At 45.8% G+C, this 23,245-nt stretch overlaps 1 protein-coding gene and 1 non-coding gene across 2 annotated transcripts; one reads left to right on the top strand and one right to left on the bottom strand.

The window, feature by feature from the left end:
• Positions 1-3,496: 3,496 nt before the first annotated feature.
• Uchl1 (ubiquitin C-terminal hydrolase L1) lies at positions 3,497-14,012 on the bottom strand. The gene is made up of 9 exons (XM_032916359.1): positions 13,894-14,012; positions 13,770-13,781; positions 13,140-13,268; positions 10,365-10,515; positions 7,802-7,887; positions 7,678-7,725; positions 6,673-6,739; positions 5,620-5,678; positions 3,497-3,896 (listed from the first exon to the last, which is right to left on the bottom strand). The coding sequence occupies exons 1-9, from the start codon at positions 13,924-13,926 to the stop codon at positions 3,810-3,812; spliced, it is 672 nt and encodes a 223-aa protein (XP_032772250.1). The 5' UTR covers positions 13,927-14,012; the 3' UTR covers positions 3,497-3,809.
• A 1,681-nt stretch (positions 14,013-15,693) lies between these two features.
• On the top strand, positions 15,694-15,800 carry LOC116913037. Its single transcript, XR_004389574.1, has one exon. It is a non-coding gene; the product is annotated as a U6 spliceosomal RNA (small nuclear RNA).
• The last annotated feature ends 7,445 nt before the right edge of the window (positions 15,801-23,245 follow it).

Below are 23,245 nucleotides of genomic sequence, written 5' to 3'. Positions count from 1 at the left end.
CCTTCCTAGACATCTTCACTGGCTTTTGAGTATGTTTTATTTAGTTGTTATTTTGGTGCTGAAGATTAAACCCAAGGTTCTGAGCTTCATCCCAGCCCTGGTCCAGATCTCTCAGGGTCTACTTTAAACGGATGTGGTAGAGGACTATTTCTCTGTTGAGTGAGATAGAAACAAGCCAAGGACACATTCAACCCTAAGCAACTGTTTCACTCCTAACTCAAGTGAGAATTAAAGGGCATCCCTCCAGCTTCTCCTGTATGTCGCTAGAATCATTGCATCATTGTCCTCGTGGACTAGTGTTGTCAGCTTGGCAGGATCTAGAATCACCTAGGAGATGGGCCTCTAGGCCTGTGGGAGACCATTGTGGGAAGACCATGCTGACCATTGGTGAGCAGGACTACTCCCTGGGCGGGGGATCCTGGATGGTGTAAGAGGAGAAAGCCAGCTGAGGACCAGCATGCACTCGTCATTCTGTTTCTAGTCTGGATGTGATGTGAACCACTGTGTCAAGCTCCAGCTGCCTTGCTTTTCCCATCATGATGGACAGTGCGCAACCTGAACTGTAAGCCAGAGCAACCCCATCTTCCCTTAAGTCATAGTTTTTACATCAATAGGGGATTCGTAGACATGGTCACTTCCTTTTGAGGAACAGAGAGAACCTGCACTCAAAAGGTGCTGGCAGATGTAAGTTTGCCCTCACACAATGAAGTATCTGAACATGAGAAAGAGAATCCTGTTGTTTATAGCAACTTGGAGAGGTATGACCCGCCCCCCTACTCTGCTAAATGAAGCCAGCCAGAGAAATCTAAGCAACACCTGTCAATTAAAAACCGTATGGCCAATGAGCTGAGGCAGGAAATAGGAGGTGGGACAGCAGTAGGAAGAGAGGGTTCTGGGAAATAGAGAATGGTGTGAGATTTGGGCTGGGAGTGAGGAGAGGAATGTAAACCAGCAGGTGGCTGAACTCAGGATAGAATGAAGAGGAGATTAGCACCAGACTTGGTCACATGAAGCCGAGGAGAGTTAACTAACTGTGTGGAAGACATAGAATAGTTTGACTGGGTTAAATACGTTACGAGCTGGTCGGGGAATGAGCCTAAGCTTATGACCAAGGTGTTTATTAATAAATTAGTCTCAGAGCCATTATTCTGGGATCAGGGACTAAAAGAGGTTAAACATTTTTACAAACCAGACAGATATTACATGCTCTTAATAGAAGCTAAAACAAAAACCCAAAGTTGATCTCATTGAAACTGAGTAGAAGAGTAGCCGTTAGAGAGAAGGCGGTGGTCAACCAGATATTCCAGAAGGTTGGATGATTAGGAGTTACAAAGGAATACATTCTAGTGTTCTTGGTAGTCAGGGTGACTACAGTTCACAACCTGATATGTTTTATAAAGGTATTTGAAGGTTTTTCAAGACAAAGGAATAATAAATGTTTGAGGAGATGGGAACACTCATTGCCCTGACTTGATGATTTCACATTATATACATATATCAATTATCACATTATCCCCTGAAAATGTAATTATCTTGGGTCCAAACTAAGGCATTCTTTTTCTATTTTATTTGCATGCATGTGCACATGTATGTCAACATACATGTGGAGATGAGAAGACAGTCTGCGGGAGTTGGTTCTCTCCTGCCACCATGTGGGTCCTGAGACTTAAACTCAGGCTGTGCCTGGCAGTTAAGAACCTTTACCCACTCAGCCACCTTGCTTCAAAGTTTCAAAGCGCTAATAACACAGAAGCTAAGGACCAAAGAAGGGCTACAGATGCCTTCCAGCTGTCAGGGTGCTTGCCCAGAATGAGCAAAGCCCTGGATGTGACCCTCAGCACAGCACTCATAGCGTGGTAGGGCAAGCCTGCAATCTCAGCCCTTGAGGACTAGAGGACCCTGTCTCAAGACACAAGGGTGAGATGGCTCACTGGATAGTGTTTTGCTACTCAAGCATGAGGGTATAATTCGGACCCCTAGAACTCACATGTCTTAGGCAGGTCTTCTATCACTGTGCTAAAACAAGTTACTAAATGTAACTTGAAGAGGCATTGTTTCTTTTTTCCTCTTACAGCTTGCAGTCCGTTATCCCAAGAAGTCTGGGTAGGAACCCTCGGGCAGAAACTGATAAAGAAGCCAGTGCTGCTCACTGGCTTGCTCTGCCTGCTATTTATACATCCCAGGGCCATCAGCCCAGGGGTGACACCCACAATAAGCTGGGTCTTCCCGCATCATGAAGAAAATCTACCACAGGCCAATCTGGTTGGGACATTTTCACAAATGGAAATTGCTCGAATGTCCTTCTTCACAAATGACTCGGGCTTGTGTCAACTTGACATTAAACCAGCCAGCATACCACACAAGGACAGACTCAGTAGCACACACCTGTAATCCCAGCATGTATGTCCACAGCAAAATGGGAGGCAAAGACAGGCGATTCCCAGATGCCTGTGGGCCAGCTACCAAAGTCTCTGCTCTCAAAGTGCAAAGCAAGGACCAGCACCTTGAGGTTGACCTCTCTATATGACGCCATGAAAATGGCACTTAACCACTGTGTTAAGTCATTAATCAGGAAAACATTAGACAAATGAGACCACTCAGTGAGCAAAGCTATGGTTGAGCAAATACAATGAACGACATCTGATCCTAGAACCCACATAAAACCCGGATGCAGTGGTGTGAATCTGTAAACTCCGCTCTCCTGCCGTGAGATGGGGTAGAGACAGGAGGACAGCGGGAGGCTCCCATATGCAGCCCAGCAACGGTAACCAGAGACTCTGCCTCCACCATGGTGGGCGGAGAACTGGCTCCTGAAAAGCTGCCCTCTGGTTTCCACGAACTCACTGTGGCATTTGTGTGCCTGCGCCCTCCTCCACCGCACTATCTGAAATCTGAAATCAAGGGACAACTTGCAAACTACCCATTAGTTTTAGTCCTGCTCAAAATAATCCAAGTCCATCAACTGAGGAAAAGTGGGAACAGTGGCCACTGTCCCAAAGAGCCCAGCGTAAGGTGTGACTCTGACCAGAGAGATGGCATTCAGTGAATGAGGAAACAGTAGGCTAGGGACCTTCAGCTAACAGTGTTACCAGGACTGAAATGTAATATGAAACCAACAGAAAACATCAATGATACAGATACAGAAAACTGGGTGTCCACTTTATGGAAACTGTTCTTAAAATTGCCCACTTATACCACCACCCCCAACCGCCAACACAAGTCCTACTCTGTAGCCCAGGATAGCCTGAAACTTGTGGAAACCTGCTTTAACCCCCTAGTGCTAGGATTACACAAGCTTGAGTCACAACACCCAGGCTACACCGAACTTTTAAAAATTAAGTTTCTACAGTTATGTGTAGAAATATCAGTGCATGGAAATAAAGTCTGGATTAAATACTAAGCCAATACTATTTTATGGTAATCTTACCTGCATTAGATGGAAGACATTTGTGTGTGTGTATGGGGGGTGGGCAAGGGGGGAATAAAAACCAGCTAATCCTGTTGCCAGCAGAAAAGTTTTATTCTTCCTCTTGAGGACTAGACAAACCACATCCAAGGCCGTAACTTACAGAAACCAAAGAGACCATAGAGAGCAAGGTACAAGACACAGGAGGGGAAGAGCTTAGCCTCTGAAGTTCACACTGGTGTGGCTGTCACAGAGCTCCCTGGTGGCCTGGGTGGGGTGGAGGGGACGGGGCAGTAGAACGCAAGAAGACAGCTGTGGTTGTTAAGTGCTAAAGCTGCAAACCAAGGGCGGGGCAGCGCGCGCCTGCCCGGGGATGGGGGAGCGGCTGGTTCTCTCTCCCCACTTAGGCTGCTTTGCAGAGAGCGACTGCGGAGAAGCGGACCTCTCCCTGCTCGCGCTCAGTGAATTCTCTGCAGACCTTGGCGGCATCCTAAAAAGGAGGGATGGTATTAATATCCAAACAGAACCTGTAATATATAGAAATTCCAAAGGGAAGGTATTTCCAGTTCATCTCATTGACTTTAATAGAGGTCAGAGACAAGGGAAAAATCCTGACTCTTAGCCCCTATACCACAGGCTCAACTTTAGCCTGGACTCGCTCACTCTGAATGACTCCATGTTGTTGTGCCATGTGCCTGGGTTGGTATAACTTGGTCCACGAGTGCTAGGAGATGACCAGATCTTTGATGTTCCAAAGCCGTGTCCTTTATAAAGAAGGGTCTCAAGGTACACAGGCCAAGAACCACGGTTCTACCATTGAATTCATAGCGACCTTGGGCATTGATCTGTCTTTGAGAAAAGGGCAAGGAGTCTCACTTCCTGCACCATGGCGGGGGCTCAAAGGTAGAACTCAGAGAATCACCCAGCCCAGGAGTCAATAAACTACAGGCTATGATGCACTAAACCCAGCCTTTTTGCCAGTGAGGTGAGCAAACCTTTGGTGACAGGTAGATTCACATGTTCATTTAGAAGCGTCTAGCAGAGCCTAGAGCTACAGAAGCAGCACTGGACACTTGCCACAGAGCCATCCGCCACACAAAGCCAGAATACTTCTCTCTGGCTACTCACAGATAACCTTCGCTGACCCCCACTGTGTGCACACCAAGCACTGACGAAGAGTAGCTGCTGTTGCTACTACAAGTCAAGTCATACCTCAACGTCTTATATTCTATCAAAAAAATAACCTTTGTAACAGCAAGATGATCCCAGTCTAAAGATTCGGCTCTAGGTTAAAAGGGCCTATGACAGTTCAGAACGGAGTTCACAGTAGTCACTCTTCTAGCACAATGAACACAGAGTCCTCAAGATTTCATTCTTTTAACAAATGTTTTATCTATGTGACTGTTTAGCCTGCCTGCATGTCTAGATGCCACGGGCACCCCTGGAAGCATGAAAAGGGCATCCGGTTCCCCAGAAATGGAGTTATATACGGTTACGAGCTATCACATGGTGCTAGGGATCAAACCCAGAGCCTGTGCAAGCGCATCACCAGCTAAGCCATCTCTCCAGCCCCTTCTGTCAGCTGTGTGACTATGTGTGGGTTTGTCATGCTTGTGGGTGCCCTCGAGGTGGTTACGGGGAGTTATGAGCTGTCTGGATGTGAGTACTGAGAACCGAGCTTGGGTCCTCCGCATGAGCAGTGCACACTCTGTTTAATACTGACCATCTCTCTCTAGCCAAGTAGTCCTGAATCTTCTGTTCTGGTACCAGTAGGTTACGTGGAAGGAAACCAAATACATAATTCACCTAGCCAAAATTTGTAACATATACCCAACAAGGTGATGTACCCTTCCAGAATCCTGGAAGGATTAGGGAAGGTGGAGAGAGTTAATGTTCTACTCTTTAGTGAGGGTATATAACCTGACAAGGAGACAATGGCCTCCTTAATCCCACACTCGAAACACAAAATGGCTTTCAAGCCAATTCTAACTAAAGTTGGCACACGAAACAGATTAGTCAGGGCTTTTTTTTTTTAAGGATCCGGTTTAAAACCACCTGCTATAAAACGAGGCAGACAGAATGACTAAAGCCATCTTTAAGCCCTAAACAATGCTATTAGCCTACGTGATGCGGGGTTCCTGAATGTCAGAAGGCACAAAAGCGGCCGGAAGAAAGGTGTCTGCAGGGAGGAGAGGCACTCAGGGATGGATTACCTGCAGCAGAGAGTCCTCTGAACTGGCGCCATGGTTCACTGGGAAAGGCATTCGCCCATCTGGAACAAAGAAGGCAGGCCTGTCAGCGCTCCTCTGCATTCCCAGAATCTGGTAGCTGCCCGATCCAGAAGGATTTCTAAGATTCGTCCAAACGCTGCTACCACTCCCACAAGGGGAGTCTGATCTCAAAGCGACAGGATGCATGAGATTGAAGCACTCCTGGACGGTCGCTGACAATTCTAGTCTACAGTCGATGAGATCACACAGGCCCGACCCAGCTACCCTAACAGGAGGAATTAATTGTACCCCCATGCTTTGGAGAAAACAACTGTGCAAAAGTCAGGCAGTCTCTAGGCAACAGTAAAGACTGCTCCGGTTTCCAGCTGCCCTTTTGTGACTGCTGATTTTTTCCCATCTCCTTTGCCCCTGGGAGCCTTTAACTCTGAGGTGATACAGCTGCAAACCTTTCTCCATTAAAAGAAAATGAATGGATTTCCCAAGATAGAGATGCCTTTTTACTGCTTCAAACGGAAATGATGCTCAACAGACCCAAACTCGCTTTACAGCTTGGACGTGGTAACGCACGCCTTTAGTTCCAACATTTAGGGGGCAGAGGCAGGCTGATCTCTGAGTTTGAGGCCAGCCTGGTCTAGAAAATAAGTTGCAGGACATTTAGGGCTAGACAAAGACCCTGTTCTCATAAACGAAAATCTTAAATTCACTTTACTGAAACAAGTTAACACTTAGGTACTGATCCTTGGTGAAATGGGTATTAGGGAACATAAGGGAGTCGGGTGGGGAGTGCCATGAACCCCTACAACTGATGCCAATCTGTCCCTGGCTTGTGACTAAAGCCATTGAGCATTTCAGTTGCCTGAGGAAGCCCAACTAAGTCCAACGGAGAGCCAGCCCATGTTCTCTTTGGAATACACATTCTGGCTTCATAAATCAGTGCATGCTACAGCCAGAAAGTCCCACAACAACGCTGTAGGAGAGACCAAGTCTGAACAAATGCATGAAATCATATTAGATCCCAAGTGGGGCGATGCATACCGAGCTCGTAGAGGTGGCCGTCCACATTATTGAACAGGATAAAATGGAAATTCACTTTGTCGTCTACCTGCAGAGAGTCAAGAACATAAAAAAATAGTGAGGTAGCAAATATACTTATTAAAAATACATTCTCGGGCTGGAGAGATGGCTCAGTAGTTAAAGAATACTCTTGGGTAGGACCCGTGTTCGGATCCCATCAGTGGGTGGTGGCTCCCTATCACCTTAACTTCAGGTCCAAGGGATTTCCTGCCCTCTTCTGGCCCCAAGGGGCACCAGACTAATATGTGGTACATACACACATATACATACACATATGCAGGAAAACACCCATAAGGCATAAAAATAAATATTTTAAAAAAAATGCTCTTACTATCCAAGTGGAATATACTCCAACAGCTCGCATGTAAACCTGCTAAGGCAGAAACGCTGGAATGGCTGACCCGGCTCGGCAGGCCTAGGTACTGTGTGCTTTTTAATGGGAAGGACATCAGGCTTAGGGAAGATCAATTCCGAATTGATCTTCCGAATGCTTGTGACCCTTTCATAAAGTTCCTCACAGGGTGCTGACTGCCAATCATAAAATTATTTTTTGTTGCTACTTCCTAACTGTAATTTTGTACTGTTATTATATCTGATAAGGTGACCCCCCCAAAGGTCATTCAACCCCCCAAAAAAGGTCATGATCCACAGGTTGAGAACCACTGCTTTTGATGTCTGCTCACACAATGGCCCACTTCCTTTTTGGCACTGGAGCTGCACTCTCAAAAGCTCTTATAAGCTAAACACAGGATAGACCACTGACTTAGTCTAGTTGCCAAGTAGAGTCCTGGAACTATTTGAGGGGTGTAGATTAAGTCTGAATGTTCCCAGAGGAGACGTTTCTGATGTCAGCTGGGCTTGGCGAGCAACATTTGCTGACTGCTGCAGTGCTATAAAGATTCCTGTAAATGCCTCACAGGAGACAGAGGGCGCCTGGCCCAGTTCTGTATGCGCATGCATATTTACCCGGCACTGGCCCTCCTGGGCCACGGAGTCATGGGCTGCCTGAATGGCCTGCAGAAGAGAGGAAGCCATTAGCACACGGCCATCCAGAGTCATTTAAAAGTGTGGCCACAGAAGCACACTCTACCTCGTTCTTCTCGAAACACTTGGCTCTGTCTTCAGGGGACAACTTCTCCGTTTCAGACAGAAACTGTTTCAGGACTGATCCATCCTCTTTGGAAAAGAAAACACACGCATCAGCATACATCAGACGGTGTGAGCCGGCATACACTGACTGCCCACTCAGGCCTCTGCACGGCTGGTCCTATGAGCCACCTCAGTCTATACGGGGCTTCCCGGGACGTGGACACGGTATCCCTTTTCACAGGCTAGCTTCCCAACTACTCCCTGCTGCTGCAATCAGGCCAGGCTGGTCCACTCCTCAGCGTACATGAGGGTCCTTGACACTCCAATTCCTGTCCTACTCACTTCTCAAATCTCATAGCTAAATCATGTACTTGTGAGAGCCTATGTAGTTCCCTAAAAGCAGTGCCTACTGTGTCTGTGTCTGTGTCTGACTCTATCACTTCCTAAATCAATGCAACTGGTTTTTTAGTTTTTTTTTTTTTTTTTTGTTTTTTTTTTGTTTTTTTTTAAGAAACAGGCTTTTTCTGTGCAGCCCTGGCTGTCTTAGAACTTGCTCTGTAGATCTGGTTGGCCTTGAATTCAGAGATCAGTTTCTGTAGGTCAGCCTCCTGAGTGAGGGGATTAAAGGCGTGCCCCACCGCCTAACCAGCACATCATCTACTACACGTGTGGTGTCACAGTAACATTCTAATCCAGTAACAGTTCCCAAATCCTGGTTTTCATTTCAGAGTGGCAAACAGACACTGAATGCCATTAGCATGCAGGTCTGGCTTAGAGCCCAGTGCGAGCTGCCTGTGCGCTAAACACCATTCCTGCTCAACGGGAGTAAGTGTCGGGAGGCGGGAGAGCCAGCTATCACAAAAATAACTGATTTCAGATGACCTCTGTATGAACTGTCAGCCTTAGATGTAACAAATCCAGTTACTGGGCGTCACGTTAAACTCTGGAAGGCTGAGTGCGGGCTCCACAGTATAGTACTTGTCTAGCCTTGGACTTGACCCTTGTCACTGAGGAAGAAAAAAAACCAAGCCCTGGAACTGATGGGGATCCTCTTAACTCCATGAGAAGGACTGAATCGAATTAACTTATGAACCCCGGCTTTACCATGGTTCTAACGTTCCATTGTGTTACTTGGACACAAGCCCCTCCGGGGCCTTGCCTAGGCTCAAGTGATCCTGTCTCAGTGTCCTGCATGGCTGGGACTGCATTTGGCCTGCGGGAGTAACGGTACTCAGAATACTCAATGTGTAACCATTTGCAGCCATTCAAAATAAGAAGATGGCAAAGGACTGTTATTTCTTTCTACAAATAACGTTTTCATCGAACGCCCATGGGCTTCCAGCATAGCCAAGGCCAGTCGTCAGCTAAAGTCAGAGCCCACATAGCTCTCCGAGCCTGTAAGGTTGAGTTTCTGGCATTTTAAGAAACTTTGCTGATTCTTGGCCTGAACTGCACGTAACTGCTATGTGAGTATAACCTTCCTTGCTGGCTGTTATGCCTTTCACAAGCTTAAAAGCACAGACCTTTCTCTTACATCCCGTTCGGTTTCCACCAGAGGAGGGATGAGGCCCTCCACCTGCTTTTGCTCTTGGTGGCTCCCCCTTTAGGGTTCCAGCCTGCTGCTACCCTTTCTGCATCAGCAGGTCACAGCTCTCTGGTCCTTCTGTCAATTATGGCATAGAACCGCTGTAGATAGGGTCCCTATGTCTGGATGTCACAGTTCCTTAGAATTTTGAGCATTATTGTGTGTGTGTGTGTGTGTGTGTGTGTGTGTGTGTACACATGCACGTATCTTTACATCAGCTGGCCCTTAAGTATTCCTTTTCTTTTACCTAAGCCCCATAAAGCTGTGAGAAAGAGAAAGAAAAAAATTACACAGGGGCCCACACTTCTTAGAGAATTAGTTTCCCTCAAAACGAACAGCAGAGCTCCCTCACAGCACTACATCTGGGTTAAGTGGCAGATGTGATTTAACAGGCTTCAAACAACTTTAAAGATGGATGTGGAAGTCCCGGTATGAGGCAAGAAGATTGCCTTGAGTTCAAGGACAGCCATGTTAGCCAAAATTACAGAGTCAGAGTGAGGGTCCGTCCTGTCCCACCTGGGTGTATGTGTTTATATATTGCTGAAATAAATGGTCACTGTAAAACTCCGAATTCTTTGAGACCACAGGCAGCTGGCCTTGCCTGAGCTCTGCTCAAAACCTCCAAGTCATCATGGTTCCTCTGGAGAGCAGTTCCAGAAACTGCTACGACGGGACGAGAGCAGACTTCGGTTCAGTCGAGGAAGCCAATCTGACATGGAGCAGTAGCAATAAAAGCCCGGACTAGAAAACTTGTCACTGAGATCTTCCAAACCACACCATGTTTCAACTCACCAGAGACGAAGGCCTAGATTTCCCATACAACTTCAAGTTTAAATAGCAGGTGACTTAGATGGTGAGTGGGTCCCCCAAACATCTATCAAGTGGAAGGTGAGGACCACCCCCCATAGGCATGCTGTGGCATGTACCCACACAAATTAAAAAAAAAAAAAAACAAAAAACAAAACATGACCACAAGTACCAAATTCCAGCTTGTCTTGGTTATTGGCCACTGCGTGGATCAGCCCAATGGTACCACAGGAGTTTCCGATGGTCTGCTTCATGAAGTAAACTTTAGGGCTAACTTCTTGTCCCTTCAGTTCCTCAATTTGTTTTTTCCTGAAGTTTTCATGCTGTGAATGGGGAGAAAATGTGTGGGTTTTTTTTTTTTTAATCTGTAAATGAAAGCAGGTCCAGCCAGCTCTAAAGAGATCCGAAGCAGGGTGTGTGGCCATGAGCAAGCGCCATGGTTCTAGAGGCTGTTGCATGCCCGGAGGACAGCCTCCCTCCCACACCCAAGCAGGCCACGCGGCTCCACCCTGATGCTGCAGTGCAGGCACTGACTTGGATGCTGCCCAAGGTTGTCTAGACACCACGGCAACCTTTAGCTGGAGGGGGGAGTCATGACATCTGCAAACAGAGCTCCGTTCAGGGTTTTCTCCCTTCAGTGAGAATAATGACTGTATTTCACACAGGTTTCTAATCAAGCTTTGATCAATACCCCGGGTTAATACCAGCTGGTGTCTGTTGCGCTATTCTTTAGCTGTTCTGTTTGTGTGCAAGTCAATGTCTTTTAACAAGGCTCAACTATTTGGAAGGACAAGCAGACGCAAGAATTCCCCTTCCTGATTTTAGAAAAGCCAAAAAAAAAAGAAAGAAAAGTAAAGCCAACTGGTTACAAGTACTGAACTATGATTAAAAACAAACAAACAAACAAACAAAAAAAGACCAAACTTTTATTTTGTAAAAGACAGGGTACTAGTTTATCCTTGCCAGAAATACAGGGGACGTTCTAACCAGAAGACAGATTAGCACTTATCTGGGGAGGCTGCTCTATGAACAGATTTCCACCAAGCACTGTCAGCATCTTGTACAGTGACTCGGGAGGACTGTCCGTTTCCCCCCCCATTGAGTTTGGAAGGCCTGAGAAGTGGGGAATTGTCAATTAAAAACAGGTGCTGGGGTTGGGGATTTAGCCCAGGGGTAGAGCGCTTGCCTAGGAAGCGCAAGGCCCTGGGTTCGGGCCCCAGCCCCGGGAAAAAAAAAGAACCAAAAAAAAAAAAGCAGGTGCTACAGCCATAGAAACGCCTACTGCCCGAGGCCAGAATTCACACAGCACCTCAGCCAGCTCGGCTCCTAGTCTAGTGTTTACTGTACGTTTACTCTGCGGCTACAGGAGAGAAGTAAGACTGCCTTCACAAGATGGACTGGCGCTCAGATGTTCTTCCTTCCCATTCACTGTTAAGGGTTTTCATACCTCTTAATGCTAATCAGCTCTCACTGTAAAACACACGACCACTGAGCTCTCACATGAGCATAATTCCTGGTTCTCATCATCACAAAGGTGAATTAAGATGCTCATGTAGGATTTCCCAACATAACCTTAGTAAGGATGAGGTGCTTTCTAAACTAGCTTGTGGACAGAAGTCAGACACAAGCTCTGTTTTCCATTAAAAAGTCCTTTGGTGTTTTACCCATTACATATGCAGAATAAGTACGCAATACAGGGGGGCAGATAAGACTGCAGCTGAAGGACAAAACATTACCCCAACCATACTGGAATGTTCTCTAAAAGCATCCACCAGAGCCTGCGCAAAGTGAGGCCAGTGAGCAGTTCCAAGCGAGGAGGCTCACCACTGCCTCCCAGAGGCCTTGCCTGAGCTCTGCTCAAAACCTCCAAGTCATCATGGTTCCTCCGGAGAGCAGTTCCAGAAACTGCTATGACGGGAGGAGGGAGGAGAGCGGACTTCAGTTCAGTCGAGAAAGCCAATCTGACATGGAGCAGTAGCAAAAAAAGCTCTGACTAGAAAACTTGTCACTGAGATCTTCCAAACCACACCATGTTTCAACTCACCAGAGACGAAGGCCTAGAATTTCCCATACAGCTTAGTGTTTCTAGAGCGCCTGCCCTTAGGATGGTACTTAATTAACCTACCATTTGGAGTCATGGCAGAGATGCAAATACCTCCAAGTTTTACCAATTTCATCCCCTCTTACGTCATTAGGCAGCTGGGCGCCAACAGGAGGCAGAGGATGGATGCTCTACTGGGACTCCACACACTACAGGACAACACATACCCTGCTGTTTGGTCTCTATCTGACCCTCAGTCTTTGAGTCCCATGCATCCCTGCACTGCGGAAGTTGGAAAATGATGAAAGGCTGCTTCAGAAAATGAAAGGTGTTTCCGAGATTGTGCTAGAGGAGCCCCACTTCATCCAGCCACAAGGTCAGAGAGGTAGAGACAGCGGTTGAAAAGATTCTGTGCACCAGTGATTCAGCTTTCTAAAAGGAACATTCAACAGTGTGCCTGCTGGGAGGGGGGAGGGGAGATCTAACGGAAAGGCAGATAATTAAGAGAACCCTTTTGACTTAAGCAAGCCAGGCCCGGGGCAGTCTACAGCTAGGTGGGAGCTGGAGAACCAAACAGGGACCTGGCCCACGCACGGTCCTTAAAAGGAAACCAACAGCCATCTGCAACTGGAAGGGAGGCTAATAAATAAATAAATAAATAAATAAATAGGTTCGGGTTCTTTCTCTGGCTAACTGAAAAAATAAGACTTGGGACTCAATGGGTTTCTTCTTTTCCAAATTGATGCAATAATGGCCATTACAACAGAGCACCAATGAACAGGTATCTTGAAAACACAGGCGCCTCCCACCCTAAGAGGAGGGATCCTTATCCCCTACAGTACAGGAAAAGGGTACAGCGTGCACTGTGCATTAACTGAGACCAGCCCACCCAAGACCTTTCCCTACCTGGGCCGTGAGGGGAAACAGCAGCAGCAGGGCGCAGGCAGGAGATGGCACTGAGCCCAGAGTCTCCTCCTCCAGCCCTAGCACGTCGGCAAAGCGCCACTGCCCGGCGACCCCCAGCTTGGCCAACACCTGCAGGGAAAAAGACAGGGGCAGCCAGCCGGAAAAAGCCGGACAAATGATGGGCACCTGCTAGGGGGCGGGGTCAGCACGAGCTTCCAGCATGCCGCCCTCCCACTCCCCACCCCCCACCAAACACACACACACGGGTCCCCCCACCCGAGTCTGGGAGGAGCCTCCGCAGCGGCCCACCCTTCGTGCCGCGCAGTGACACAGCACAAAGCTCAGCCCACACGTGGCTCCCGCGAAGCCCTCGGACTAGAGTCCGCTGACCGTCGCCACGCCCTCGAGATATGTTCCCGGCGCTCGCTCCCGTCTGGGTCAATCCTCTGCCACCTCCCCGAGATCGATCTTTCTCAGTCACCCCAAAACCCCTAAATAACTCAGGGCAGAGGCGACACCCTTCTGGCCGCCCCAACCCGGCCACCTCCACAGCACAGGGCGCGGCCGGCTAGGCGTCTCCAGCGATGCTCCCGTGGGAGAGGGACAGAGACTGCGCGCCACGCCACTCACTTTGTTCAGCATCTGAAAGGAAAAAGCAAAGAGGAAAATGATAATAAAACTCGATGATTCAGCTACCTAGCTGTAGCGAAGGCCCAGCCTTTTGCTCCCAAGGCGGCCTAGAAGCTACACTTACCTCGGGGTTAATCTCCATCGGTTTCAGCTGCATCTTTGCGGAGAGCACAGGGAAGAACAAGCGCAGGAGCCAAAAAACAGCCGGTGGAGCCGCCCAGGCGGCTGCTATAAAGCGCCGGCCTCACTCACTGGGAAAGCATGAGCAGGGGAGGCAGGAGCAGAACCAAGCCGAGGAGTATGGCAAAGAGGGCTCGAATTCCCCCATGCACCGCACAGAATGGTACAGCCGAGCCCCCAAACCTTGCAGTCTCACTCGCCGGTGAGCTAATCTGGTGGTTGTGGAGAGGGGTTTTGTTGGTGGGTGTTCCTTGAGCGCATGGAGCAGCCTTCTTGATGGAGCTTTTAATTTGGGGCGAAATTTCTGGAAACCCTCCTCTATCGTCTCAATCACTCCAAAGCTCGAGGGTCTCTGAAACATTGAGAAAAAGCACAAAGTCAACAGGTATAAATATATAAATAATGTTTAATATGAATATAAATATTTGTCGGTCCTCTCCCCTCCCCCCATCTCGGAACAGTTTGTACTTAACCTTAGACAATCTGTCCTCCATGTTAAATTGAACCTGTGTCCAGACTCGGTTTTTAATGGACTGCCTAGAATAAAACATCTGATATGTAGTACATTAGTGAAGCTGATGTAATGTGACTCCAGGGGAAGAACCGGTGGGTCTCTGGGAAGCGGAACATAAAAGACACATAGAATACAGGCGTCCAGGGACTTTAGAAACAGATCAAAGAAAAGATAGGTGATTTTGAGACTAGAGGCTTAAAAGAAAAAAGCATTTTTAAAAAATAATAAAAATGGGGGTGGTCCTTTTTCAAAGAACAGAGGTTTGGGATAATACGATTTTGGTTCACAATACCTTTGCACTGAAGAAAGGGAATAGCAACTGAGGAGAGACCACGGTTCTCCAGTGGTGAGGGCGGGGGCGTTCTTTCTAACGTTCACGAGATGGAAAGCAAAAGCTTGTGGCGAAGGTTGAGTGGGAGGAGGGACCAGATCTGTTTCAGTTGTCAGGAAAGCTAAATCACACAGTGAGGTGGCTAAGGAAGCAGGCAGGTTGGGTGTTTTAAAAAATGGACTCAGAACAAACGGTGAGAAACAGACATGCTGCGTGAGAGCCCGAGGTTAGCAGGGCATAGGCTGGAGGGAACCAACGTTGTTACAGCAGGCCATCTTATTTCACCCTGAGAGGGGCCAAAATTGTATGTGTGAAATTTTATACATCAGGATCTGGGGCTGTTAATTTGCTTGGTGCCACAGTTGGAAAATGAGGCAGGAAAACAAGTCCTGGTTCGTAAGGCCTGAAGGGTCCATTTTCTGTTTTAGACTCAGCAAGGTACTACTTCGATTTTTCTCCCTGTTTCATCATCAGAAAAAAAAAAAATGACCTTCACTTACCAAGTGTGAGAGGCAAGAAGGCGTTAGTAAGATCCTAATGAGTGGATTTTATACTATGTAAATTACATCTCAATGCAGTTAATTAAAAATGCTCCAAGACAGGTAGACATAATCCAGTGCACCGGGTTAGACTGGGTGCCTTTCTGTCTTTTGGCAGAGACAAACTACATTTCCAGTTTTCTTCATTTATCCATTCCTTCCATAAATTCTGCATACCCGTTTACTACCACTGGTCACCGAGCTTGGGAATCGGGTGAATCCAGAAATGAATATTGAAACTCCCTTCATTGCAGCGGTTGTCCGTAGGCTAGGGAGGAGGTATTGAAACTTCTTCCTGTGGCTCTTACAGTGTGGACGGAACACCTAACTCAGCAGAGGGAATTAAAAAGACATGGAAGGGTGCTCTCTTCGGCAGCACATACACTAAAATTGGAACGATACAGAGAAGGTTAGCATGGCCCCTGCGCAAGGATGACACGCAAATTCGTGAAGCGTTCCACATTTTTATGGTAGGAAAAAAAAAAGACATGAAAGGAAGTTGCATTTAAGCTAAGGCTGATGGACAGGCAGAGGTCAGCAGTGGACAGGTATTGCCAGAATAGCTAGGAAGAGCAGTATGACGTCATGACCAGAAGTCTTTGTGCAACGTACTTAGTTATTCACTCAACAAACAAGTGTGTGTGTGTGTGTGTAGATATAGGTATCTATATACCTATATCTACACACACACACATCTACATATATATGTAGATATATGTATATATGTGTATATATGTGTGTGTGTGTATATATCTATTTACATATATATCTACACACACACACACATATATATATGCATATATATACATATATATGCTATCATATGCCAGGAGCTATGGACCAGTAAATTATACAACTCTCTCCTTACAAAGAAAGAAGACACAGATCTTATCCTGATCTTTCAAAAGTGGGAGATGAGCAAATGAAAATGCTGAGGTTGCAGGGGAAGAAGTCTTCACACAGACCTTAGCCAGATTCTAGGGCTTATAATTTGTAGGAAAAAAATAGGACGATTTGTGTAGAATGGGCTTTGTGGGCTGGGGCTTAGCTTCTCTTTTGGCGGTGAAGCTGGCTGGACAGGCGGGATCTGCTGCCTGAGGTGGCGATCGGTTACAGTTGGTTTTGCAGTTCTGTACTGTGTAATTAGAGCTCAGTTAGTGAGTGTCTGCAACTGAGTCCCAGCAATCCAAACGTCGGGACTGTTTAAAGGAAGGAGCCTAAAATAAAGAGATGAGGTGACAGGGAGTGTAGTGATGGGCACACAGCTTGGTGAGCATATCAGCGTACATACCAGGGATGTGTATGGAGTTCTACATGTCTAGTACACGCGTGTTGGTTACATACAATTGGTCGGTGGAGTAATTCTTTCTCCTCGGCAATTCTACAGTTACAACATTATAAATATGGAAAAGTACCAACTTGAAAAAAAGTCACAACATTTTGGTTAAAACTATTTAAAATTAAATATACAAGGTGAACATGGCAGTGCTAGTGGTTAAGAGGCTGAGCCAGGGGAATCATATAGGGCCATGCTGGGCTGCATAGCACGTTCAAGGCCAGCCTGGGAAACTAGCAAGATCCTGTTACATACCCATGGCATAAGCTGATTAAATTTAATGCAGAGAAATCATAAGGAAAACCTTTCAATCAATTAAACATGAATTAATGACTATAGTACCCGACTTTTTGAGTAGTATGTGAGAAAAAGAGTAAAAAAATAAAAAAATGTTTGGAGAAAGGGTCCCATGGTGTAGCTGTGGCTGGCCTGGAACATTCTATGTAGACCAATCTGGCCCTGAACTTGCAGAGATGCACTGCCTCTGCCTTCCAAGTGTGGGATTAAAGACAGGGTGGCATCATGCCCAGCTTCAAATATTTCAGGCATCATAATTTGAATGTAAAGTTAATGCAATCGTTGTCTCTAGCAGAAACTAGAAGTTCAATTTAATTTTAATCATTGTGAGTTCCCAGCTCAGTGCCTTCAGAAGGTTTCCAAGTTCTCTGGAAAAAAATAAAAAGTGCTGTGATTGATTGGTGATGTCTGCTGTGTTAATGAGTTTTATGTCAATTTGACACAAGCTAGGCTAATCAGAGAGGAGGGAGGTCTGGCTGTAGGCAAGCCTGTAGGGCATTTTTCTTAATTAGTGGTTGATGGGGAAGGGCCCAGCCCATTGTGGGTGGTGCCACTCCTGGACTGGAGGTCCTGAATTCTATAAGAAAGGAGGCTGAATAAGTCAAGACTTGCAAGCCAGTGAGCAGTGCCTCTGTACCAGCTCCTGCCTCCAGTTTGTGCCTTGCTTAAGTTCCTGTCCCAACTTCCTTCAGTGGTGGACTATGGATACAGAAGCATAAGTCAAATACACCCTTTCCTCCCCAGGTTGCTTTGGTCATGGTGCTTTATCACAGTAATAGTAACTACGATATCTTCCAAAAGTTATGACAACAAATATGTGCTATCGTTAGACTAGATTAATATAATATAATATCTTTAGATTAGATTAATATAATATTTATGATATATTTAATAAGGAAAGAAAATTACACTGACCAAATGGACTAGATTAACTGCACCTGACCAATAAACACTCAATGAAAACTTCCTAGCTGAAAACTATCAAGGCTGCCCTTCCCAGGGGACCTTGAAAGAGACGGGAATGCTTTCTGCTCTTTTGAGAACCAGAGTTCAGTTCCCAGCATCCACATCCAGAGGCTCATGGCCACCTACAGCTCCAGGGTATCCGATGCCCTCTTCTGGCCACCATGGGGCAAACACCACACACACACACACACACACACACACACACACACACACACACACACACACACACAATAAACAAACAAAGCTTAAAAAAAGAGAGAAAGAGACCCTGAGATCTTGCAGAAAAGCCAAAATAATGTGCAACCTAGTCTATGTTTCAGAGAACAAAGAAGTTTGGTTTGGTTTTATGAAGGAAAGGAATTAAATGATTCCTATGCCAGTGTGTTTACCAGAGAGAATAATCTTTAGGTTGATTAAGAAGCCAGATGTGACAGAGATCTAAGTAAGTGTATTTTCTTCTTCAACAACTGTAACAATCTTTGACAGTGTAGAGAGGCAGCATGGACATATAGAGTCTTCGTGTGAGAGCACAATGGCAATTCCTCGTGGTGTCTCACCTTTGTGCATGCTACGCCATGGTCTTAATACTAAAATAGTTTATTGCAAAAGTCGTCAGTTAAGTTTTTGCGATTAATGTCCTCTTCTAGTTAGCCTGCCACTGACATTTCCTGGCTCTGTACATAGGTCGTAGCCGTGGAATCGTGCACTAAATAATCTTTAGCGTCAGGCTCCTCTTACTGTTCCTGAGTTTTGTCTGTTGGTATGCCCCGGAAGTCATTGTTTTCAATTGCTGAGCAGCATTCCATTCTACAGACGCGTCCTGCTTGTTTTCCATCACTGACTGGCGGATGTTTGCTTGGCCACCGAGTTCGGCCCATCGTGTCTAACATGACTTTGCACGTTTCTGTATAAATCATTGTGTGGGAAATTATTTTCATGGCTCACTCACTTCTAGAAGTGAGAATGTTAGATTGAATGGGAACTGTTTAACTTTTAAAATGTTCGATGTCTTTTAAGGCTTGCATCATTAGTAACCTCTCGAGATACTATTAGCTGGAGTTGGTATTGCATATCTATAGGTTTACTACTTAAGATGCTGAAGCAAGTGGATCATGAGTTCAAGGCTGGCCTGAGCTGCATAGGGAAACTCAAGTTGTTCCCCCATGTGGCCATACACATGTCCACCTGCTATTGTCATTCCATTCACAGTTCCCTGGTGACTAAGAGATGGTGCTCTTCACGCTGTTTATGGGTTGCTTAAGAATCTTTGCTGCACAATGGGAGGAGAAGCCCTTGGTCCTGACAAGGCTGAACCTCCCAGTGTAGGGGAATGCCAGGGTAGGGAGGCAGGAAGGGGTGGGTGGTTGGGTGAGGGAACTCCCTCATAGAAGAAGGGGTAGGGAGGATGAGATAGGGGGTTTATGGACAGGAAACCAGGAAAGGGGATAACATTTGAAATGTAAATTAAAAAGTCTCCAAGAAAAAAAAGAATCTTTGGTGCAGTTGTCTACTCAAATCTGTGTCCACTTTTTAAATGAGTTTTTTGGGTTTTGTTTATTGATTTTTTTTGTTTGTTTTTTTGGAGCGGGGCTTGTTTTGGTTTGGTTTTTGGATTTTGAGACAGGGTTTCTCTGTGTAGCCCTGGCTGTCCTAGAACTTGCTCTGTAGACCAGGCTGGCCTCAAACTCACAGAGATCCTCCTGACTCTGCCTCCTGAGTGCTGGGATCAAAGGTGAGCACCACCACCACCTGGCTTTTTTTTTTTTTTTAAGATTTATTTATTTCTATGAGTACACTGTAGCTGTCTTCAGACACACTAGAAGAGGGCATCAGATCCCATTACAGATGGTTGTGAGCCACCATAGGTTGCTGGGATTTGAACTCAGGACCTCTGGAAGAGCAATCAGTGCTCATAACCTCTGAGCCATCGCCCCATCCACCACCACCTGGCTTTTAAGTGAGGTTTTTTATTTTAAAGATCTCATTACTGTGTTGTAAAGGCTCTTTCTTTATTCCAGATACTGTTTATATCAGGCCCCAAACTTGGCAATTATTTTTCTTCTGGCCTGTGAATTTATTTCAACTGTCTATGCACTAGTTTTTAAGATTTCCCTTTGATGAAGTCCATATTCATTTAAGGATCATCAGAGAAATCTTTGCCTAATCCAAGGTGACTGGGATTTCCCTCTGCATTTTCCTTTAGAAGTTTTCGATTTTACCTTTCCGTCTTTGATGCATTTTTGGTTAATTTTTGTTGACCAGGTGAAGCAAGGGTTTGTTTTCTTTTTTCGAATGTGTTTTTTTTTTCAGTTTTCTCAGTCTATTGAAAGATACCTCACCTAGTTAGTTACCATACCTAGTTAGCTACCTTACCTAGTTACTTACCTTGGCAACTTAACAATAAGGGCTGCGGTTAGCTGCCCAGGTTGTAGGAAGCCCTCAGTTTTATCCCTAGCACAGGGAGGGAGCAGGGATCTTTTGACTACAAATTCAACAGTTTATTCTGAACTGTTAATTCTGCCCTACTGAGTTATCGGTCTATCTTGACTGCAGAGTATTACAGGAGGTTTTCAAATCAGTGTTATAAATACATGGTCTTTTTTTTTAACCTGCTTGGGCTAGTCAAAGGCCTTTGCTGTGCCTTGCCTCGCCCAGCCCCCACCCACTGTGGGTTAAACCAAGTCTTCACCCGTGCTATACAAATGCTCTTCCATTGGCCAGTTTCCCCAGCCTTCTTTAACTTGTTATCTTGAGACAGGAGGTTACAAAGTTGCCTGGCCTGGCCTTGAACTCCCCCGGGTAGCCCAGGCAGGCCTTGAACTTGTGATACTCCTGCCTCAGCTTTTTACTTAGCTAGGATGTCAGGCCTGTGCCACTGAGTCTAGCTTTGTATTACATTTTCATATAGATTTAAAAATCATTTATTGCTTGCCACCATAAAACCTTTTGGGTTTTATCGATAGGAATTAAACTGAATCTGTGTATTAATTTGGAGAGAATTGCTCGTGCAGGCAACTCTAAGCTCAGTGGGTCTGGAAAACGGAACACAGGTGTGAAATGGGAGGAGGCTTTGGGAAGAAGGGGGCTCTGAGGAGTAGGAGGGGGACGAGGGGGATGTGAAAATGACCGAAATTCATGATATTCCTAGGTAAGTAGGAAATTGGATGGAGGTGACATCCTACTGTGACTGTGGTTTTCATTTTCCCAATGATTAGTGAAGTTGTGCTTTTTTTTTTCTCACATTTTTCCTGTCAATTTGTGTATTCCTTTGAGTAATGCTGGTTTAGATCCAGTGCCTGTCATTTACTTAGACTGTTTGCTACAAAGTTATGAGAGTCCTTTGTGTTCTCGGTAACAGTCTGGATCCGATGCACAGTGTGAGAATGCCTTCTCAAAACGTACTTGAAAACTATTGTAACCAAATCAGCCTGACGTAGCACACTCAAGGACGACAGGAATAAGACAAATAAATGCATAGGAACACAGAACAGTCAGCTGGTCTTTGACAAAGTCCGCTGCAGCGTGAGTGAACTTCCCCTGAGGCCCGTGTGTTAAGCTAAGTTCCCAGCACCTGGTGCTACAGGGAGGCGGCAGAAACTTTAAGAAATGGAGGCCACTGGGAGATTCTCTGGTTGCTAGGGAACATCACTGATGTAAAATTTGGATGCTGGCCCTTTCCTATTTCATCCTTTTGTACCTGACAAGACCTTCCACAGCACACATCCTACCATAGTGCGGCATGCTGCCACATGCTCAAGGAAGAGGACCAAAGGGTCATGGACAGAGGCCTCCAAAATAAACCTCTACTTAAACAACAACAAAAACAAACAAACAAACAACCCAACTGTTTTATCTCAGGTATGTTTTACAGGAACAGAAAGCTGACTAACATGGACACTAGAATGCTTCCTGTGGAAAGGCCCGTGTGTGTAAAATCAACTCTAAGCATATTACAGACTGAAGGGAAGAGCCACACCGGAGAAGCTCCTGAGGAGAGGGGCAGCTGATGCTTCTGTGGGTTTGGAAATCGATAGTCTAATGCCTCTCACTCGGTTCTCTTCCCTCAGGGTTGATTTAACTCTTCCTTGCTTGCTGTGGACTGTGTTTCTCCTTTCTGTGGAGAGCAATGTTGTTATTTTAATAGGAATTATGGGAAATCTGTAGATCCTTCAGGGGATGTGGCTGTCTTAGCAATACTGACTCATCTAATGCCACGTGTGACATGCTATTTCTTTATGTCCTGTCAGTTACTTTCATTCAGTTTTCTCTTCTTTGATTAAATTTATTTCTAGGTCTGTATCTCCTCTGTGTCTGTCTGCCTGTCTGTCTGTCTTTCTCATCTCTCTCTCTTTCTCTCTCTAACAGCATTGCTTTTTAAATATTCATTGCTTTTAATTTTATTTTTAATTTTATTTTTAATTTTATTTATTTAACTATTGGCACATGGCTATGCTGCTGCTTTTTGATGTTGATTTTGTGACCTGTCTCTTTGATGAACTCACCACGGTACCTTCAAGTACTGAGGACTTCCCTTTATGCTCTCCATTCCCAATGCTATTAATTCGTTCATTTATTTTCCATGGCCTTATCGCTGACTAGGATTCCCAGCACTGTGTGGAATAAAAGCGACGTAAGTTGGCATCCTTGTCCTGGTCGCTAACCTGAAGATGAAGGTTTCCTCCCCATTCAGGAGGACGCTAACTATGCTCGTTTTATCTGGCCTTTTATCATGAAGAGATTTGATTTCATTAAAGACTCTCTCTGTTGGAGTGATCAGATGGTTCTGTGCTTCATTTTATTGGGGGTGTGTTCCGGCCTGTTTTTATGCCCACTTGATAAAAGTTAGAGTCATCTGAAGGAGGGAAGCTCAATTCTTTATAAAAAAAAGCTTCCCTAAGCCCCAGCTGTTGGTCATTTCTTAATTAGCAATTGGTGGGAGAGGCCCAGCCCATTGTGGGCGGAGCCATCCCTGAGCCAGAGGTCCTGGGTTCTGTAAGAAAGCAGGCTGAGCAAGCCCTGAAAAGCAAGCCCTCCCTGGCCTCTGCATCAGCTCCTGCCTCCAGGTTCCTGTCCTGACTTCCTGCAGTGATGGACTGTGCTGTGGAAGCATGAGTCAGATAAACCCTTTCCTCCCCGAGTTGTTTTGGTCATGGCGTTTTATCATAGTAATGGTAACCCTAACCAGGCCAGCTAATTGATGACATTTCTTGGTTGGCCGTGTTAGGCCATCTTTCCCTCTTTGGGATGGATCCCATGGGGTTGCAGTGGATAAGATTTCTAAGATTTCTGTTGATTTTTCTTGTTGGTATTTGT

This window comes from Rattus rattus, chromosome 11 (genome assembly GCF_011064425.1).
Source record: "Rattus rattus isolate New Zealand chromosome 11, Rrattus_CSIRO_v1, whole genome shotgun sequence".
Lineage (NCBI taxonomy): Eukaryota > Metazoa > Chordata > Mammalia > Rodentia > Muridae > Rattus > Rattus rattus.
Note: the sequence above shows the minus strand (reverse complement) of the source record. Positions and strands in the feature narration are given on the sequence as shown.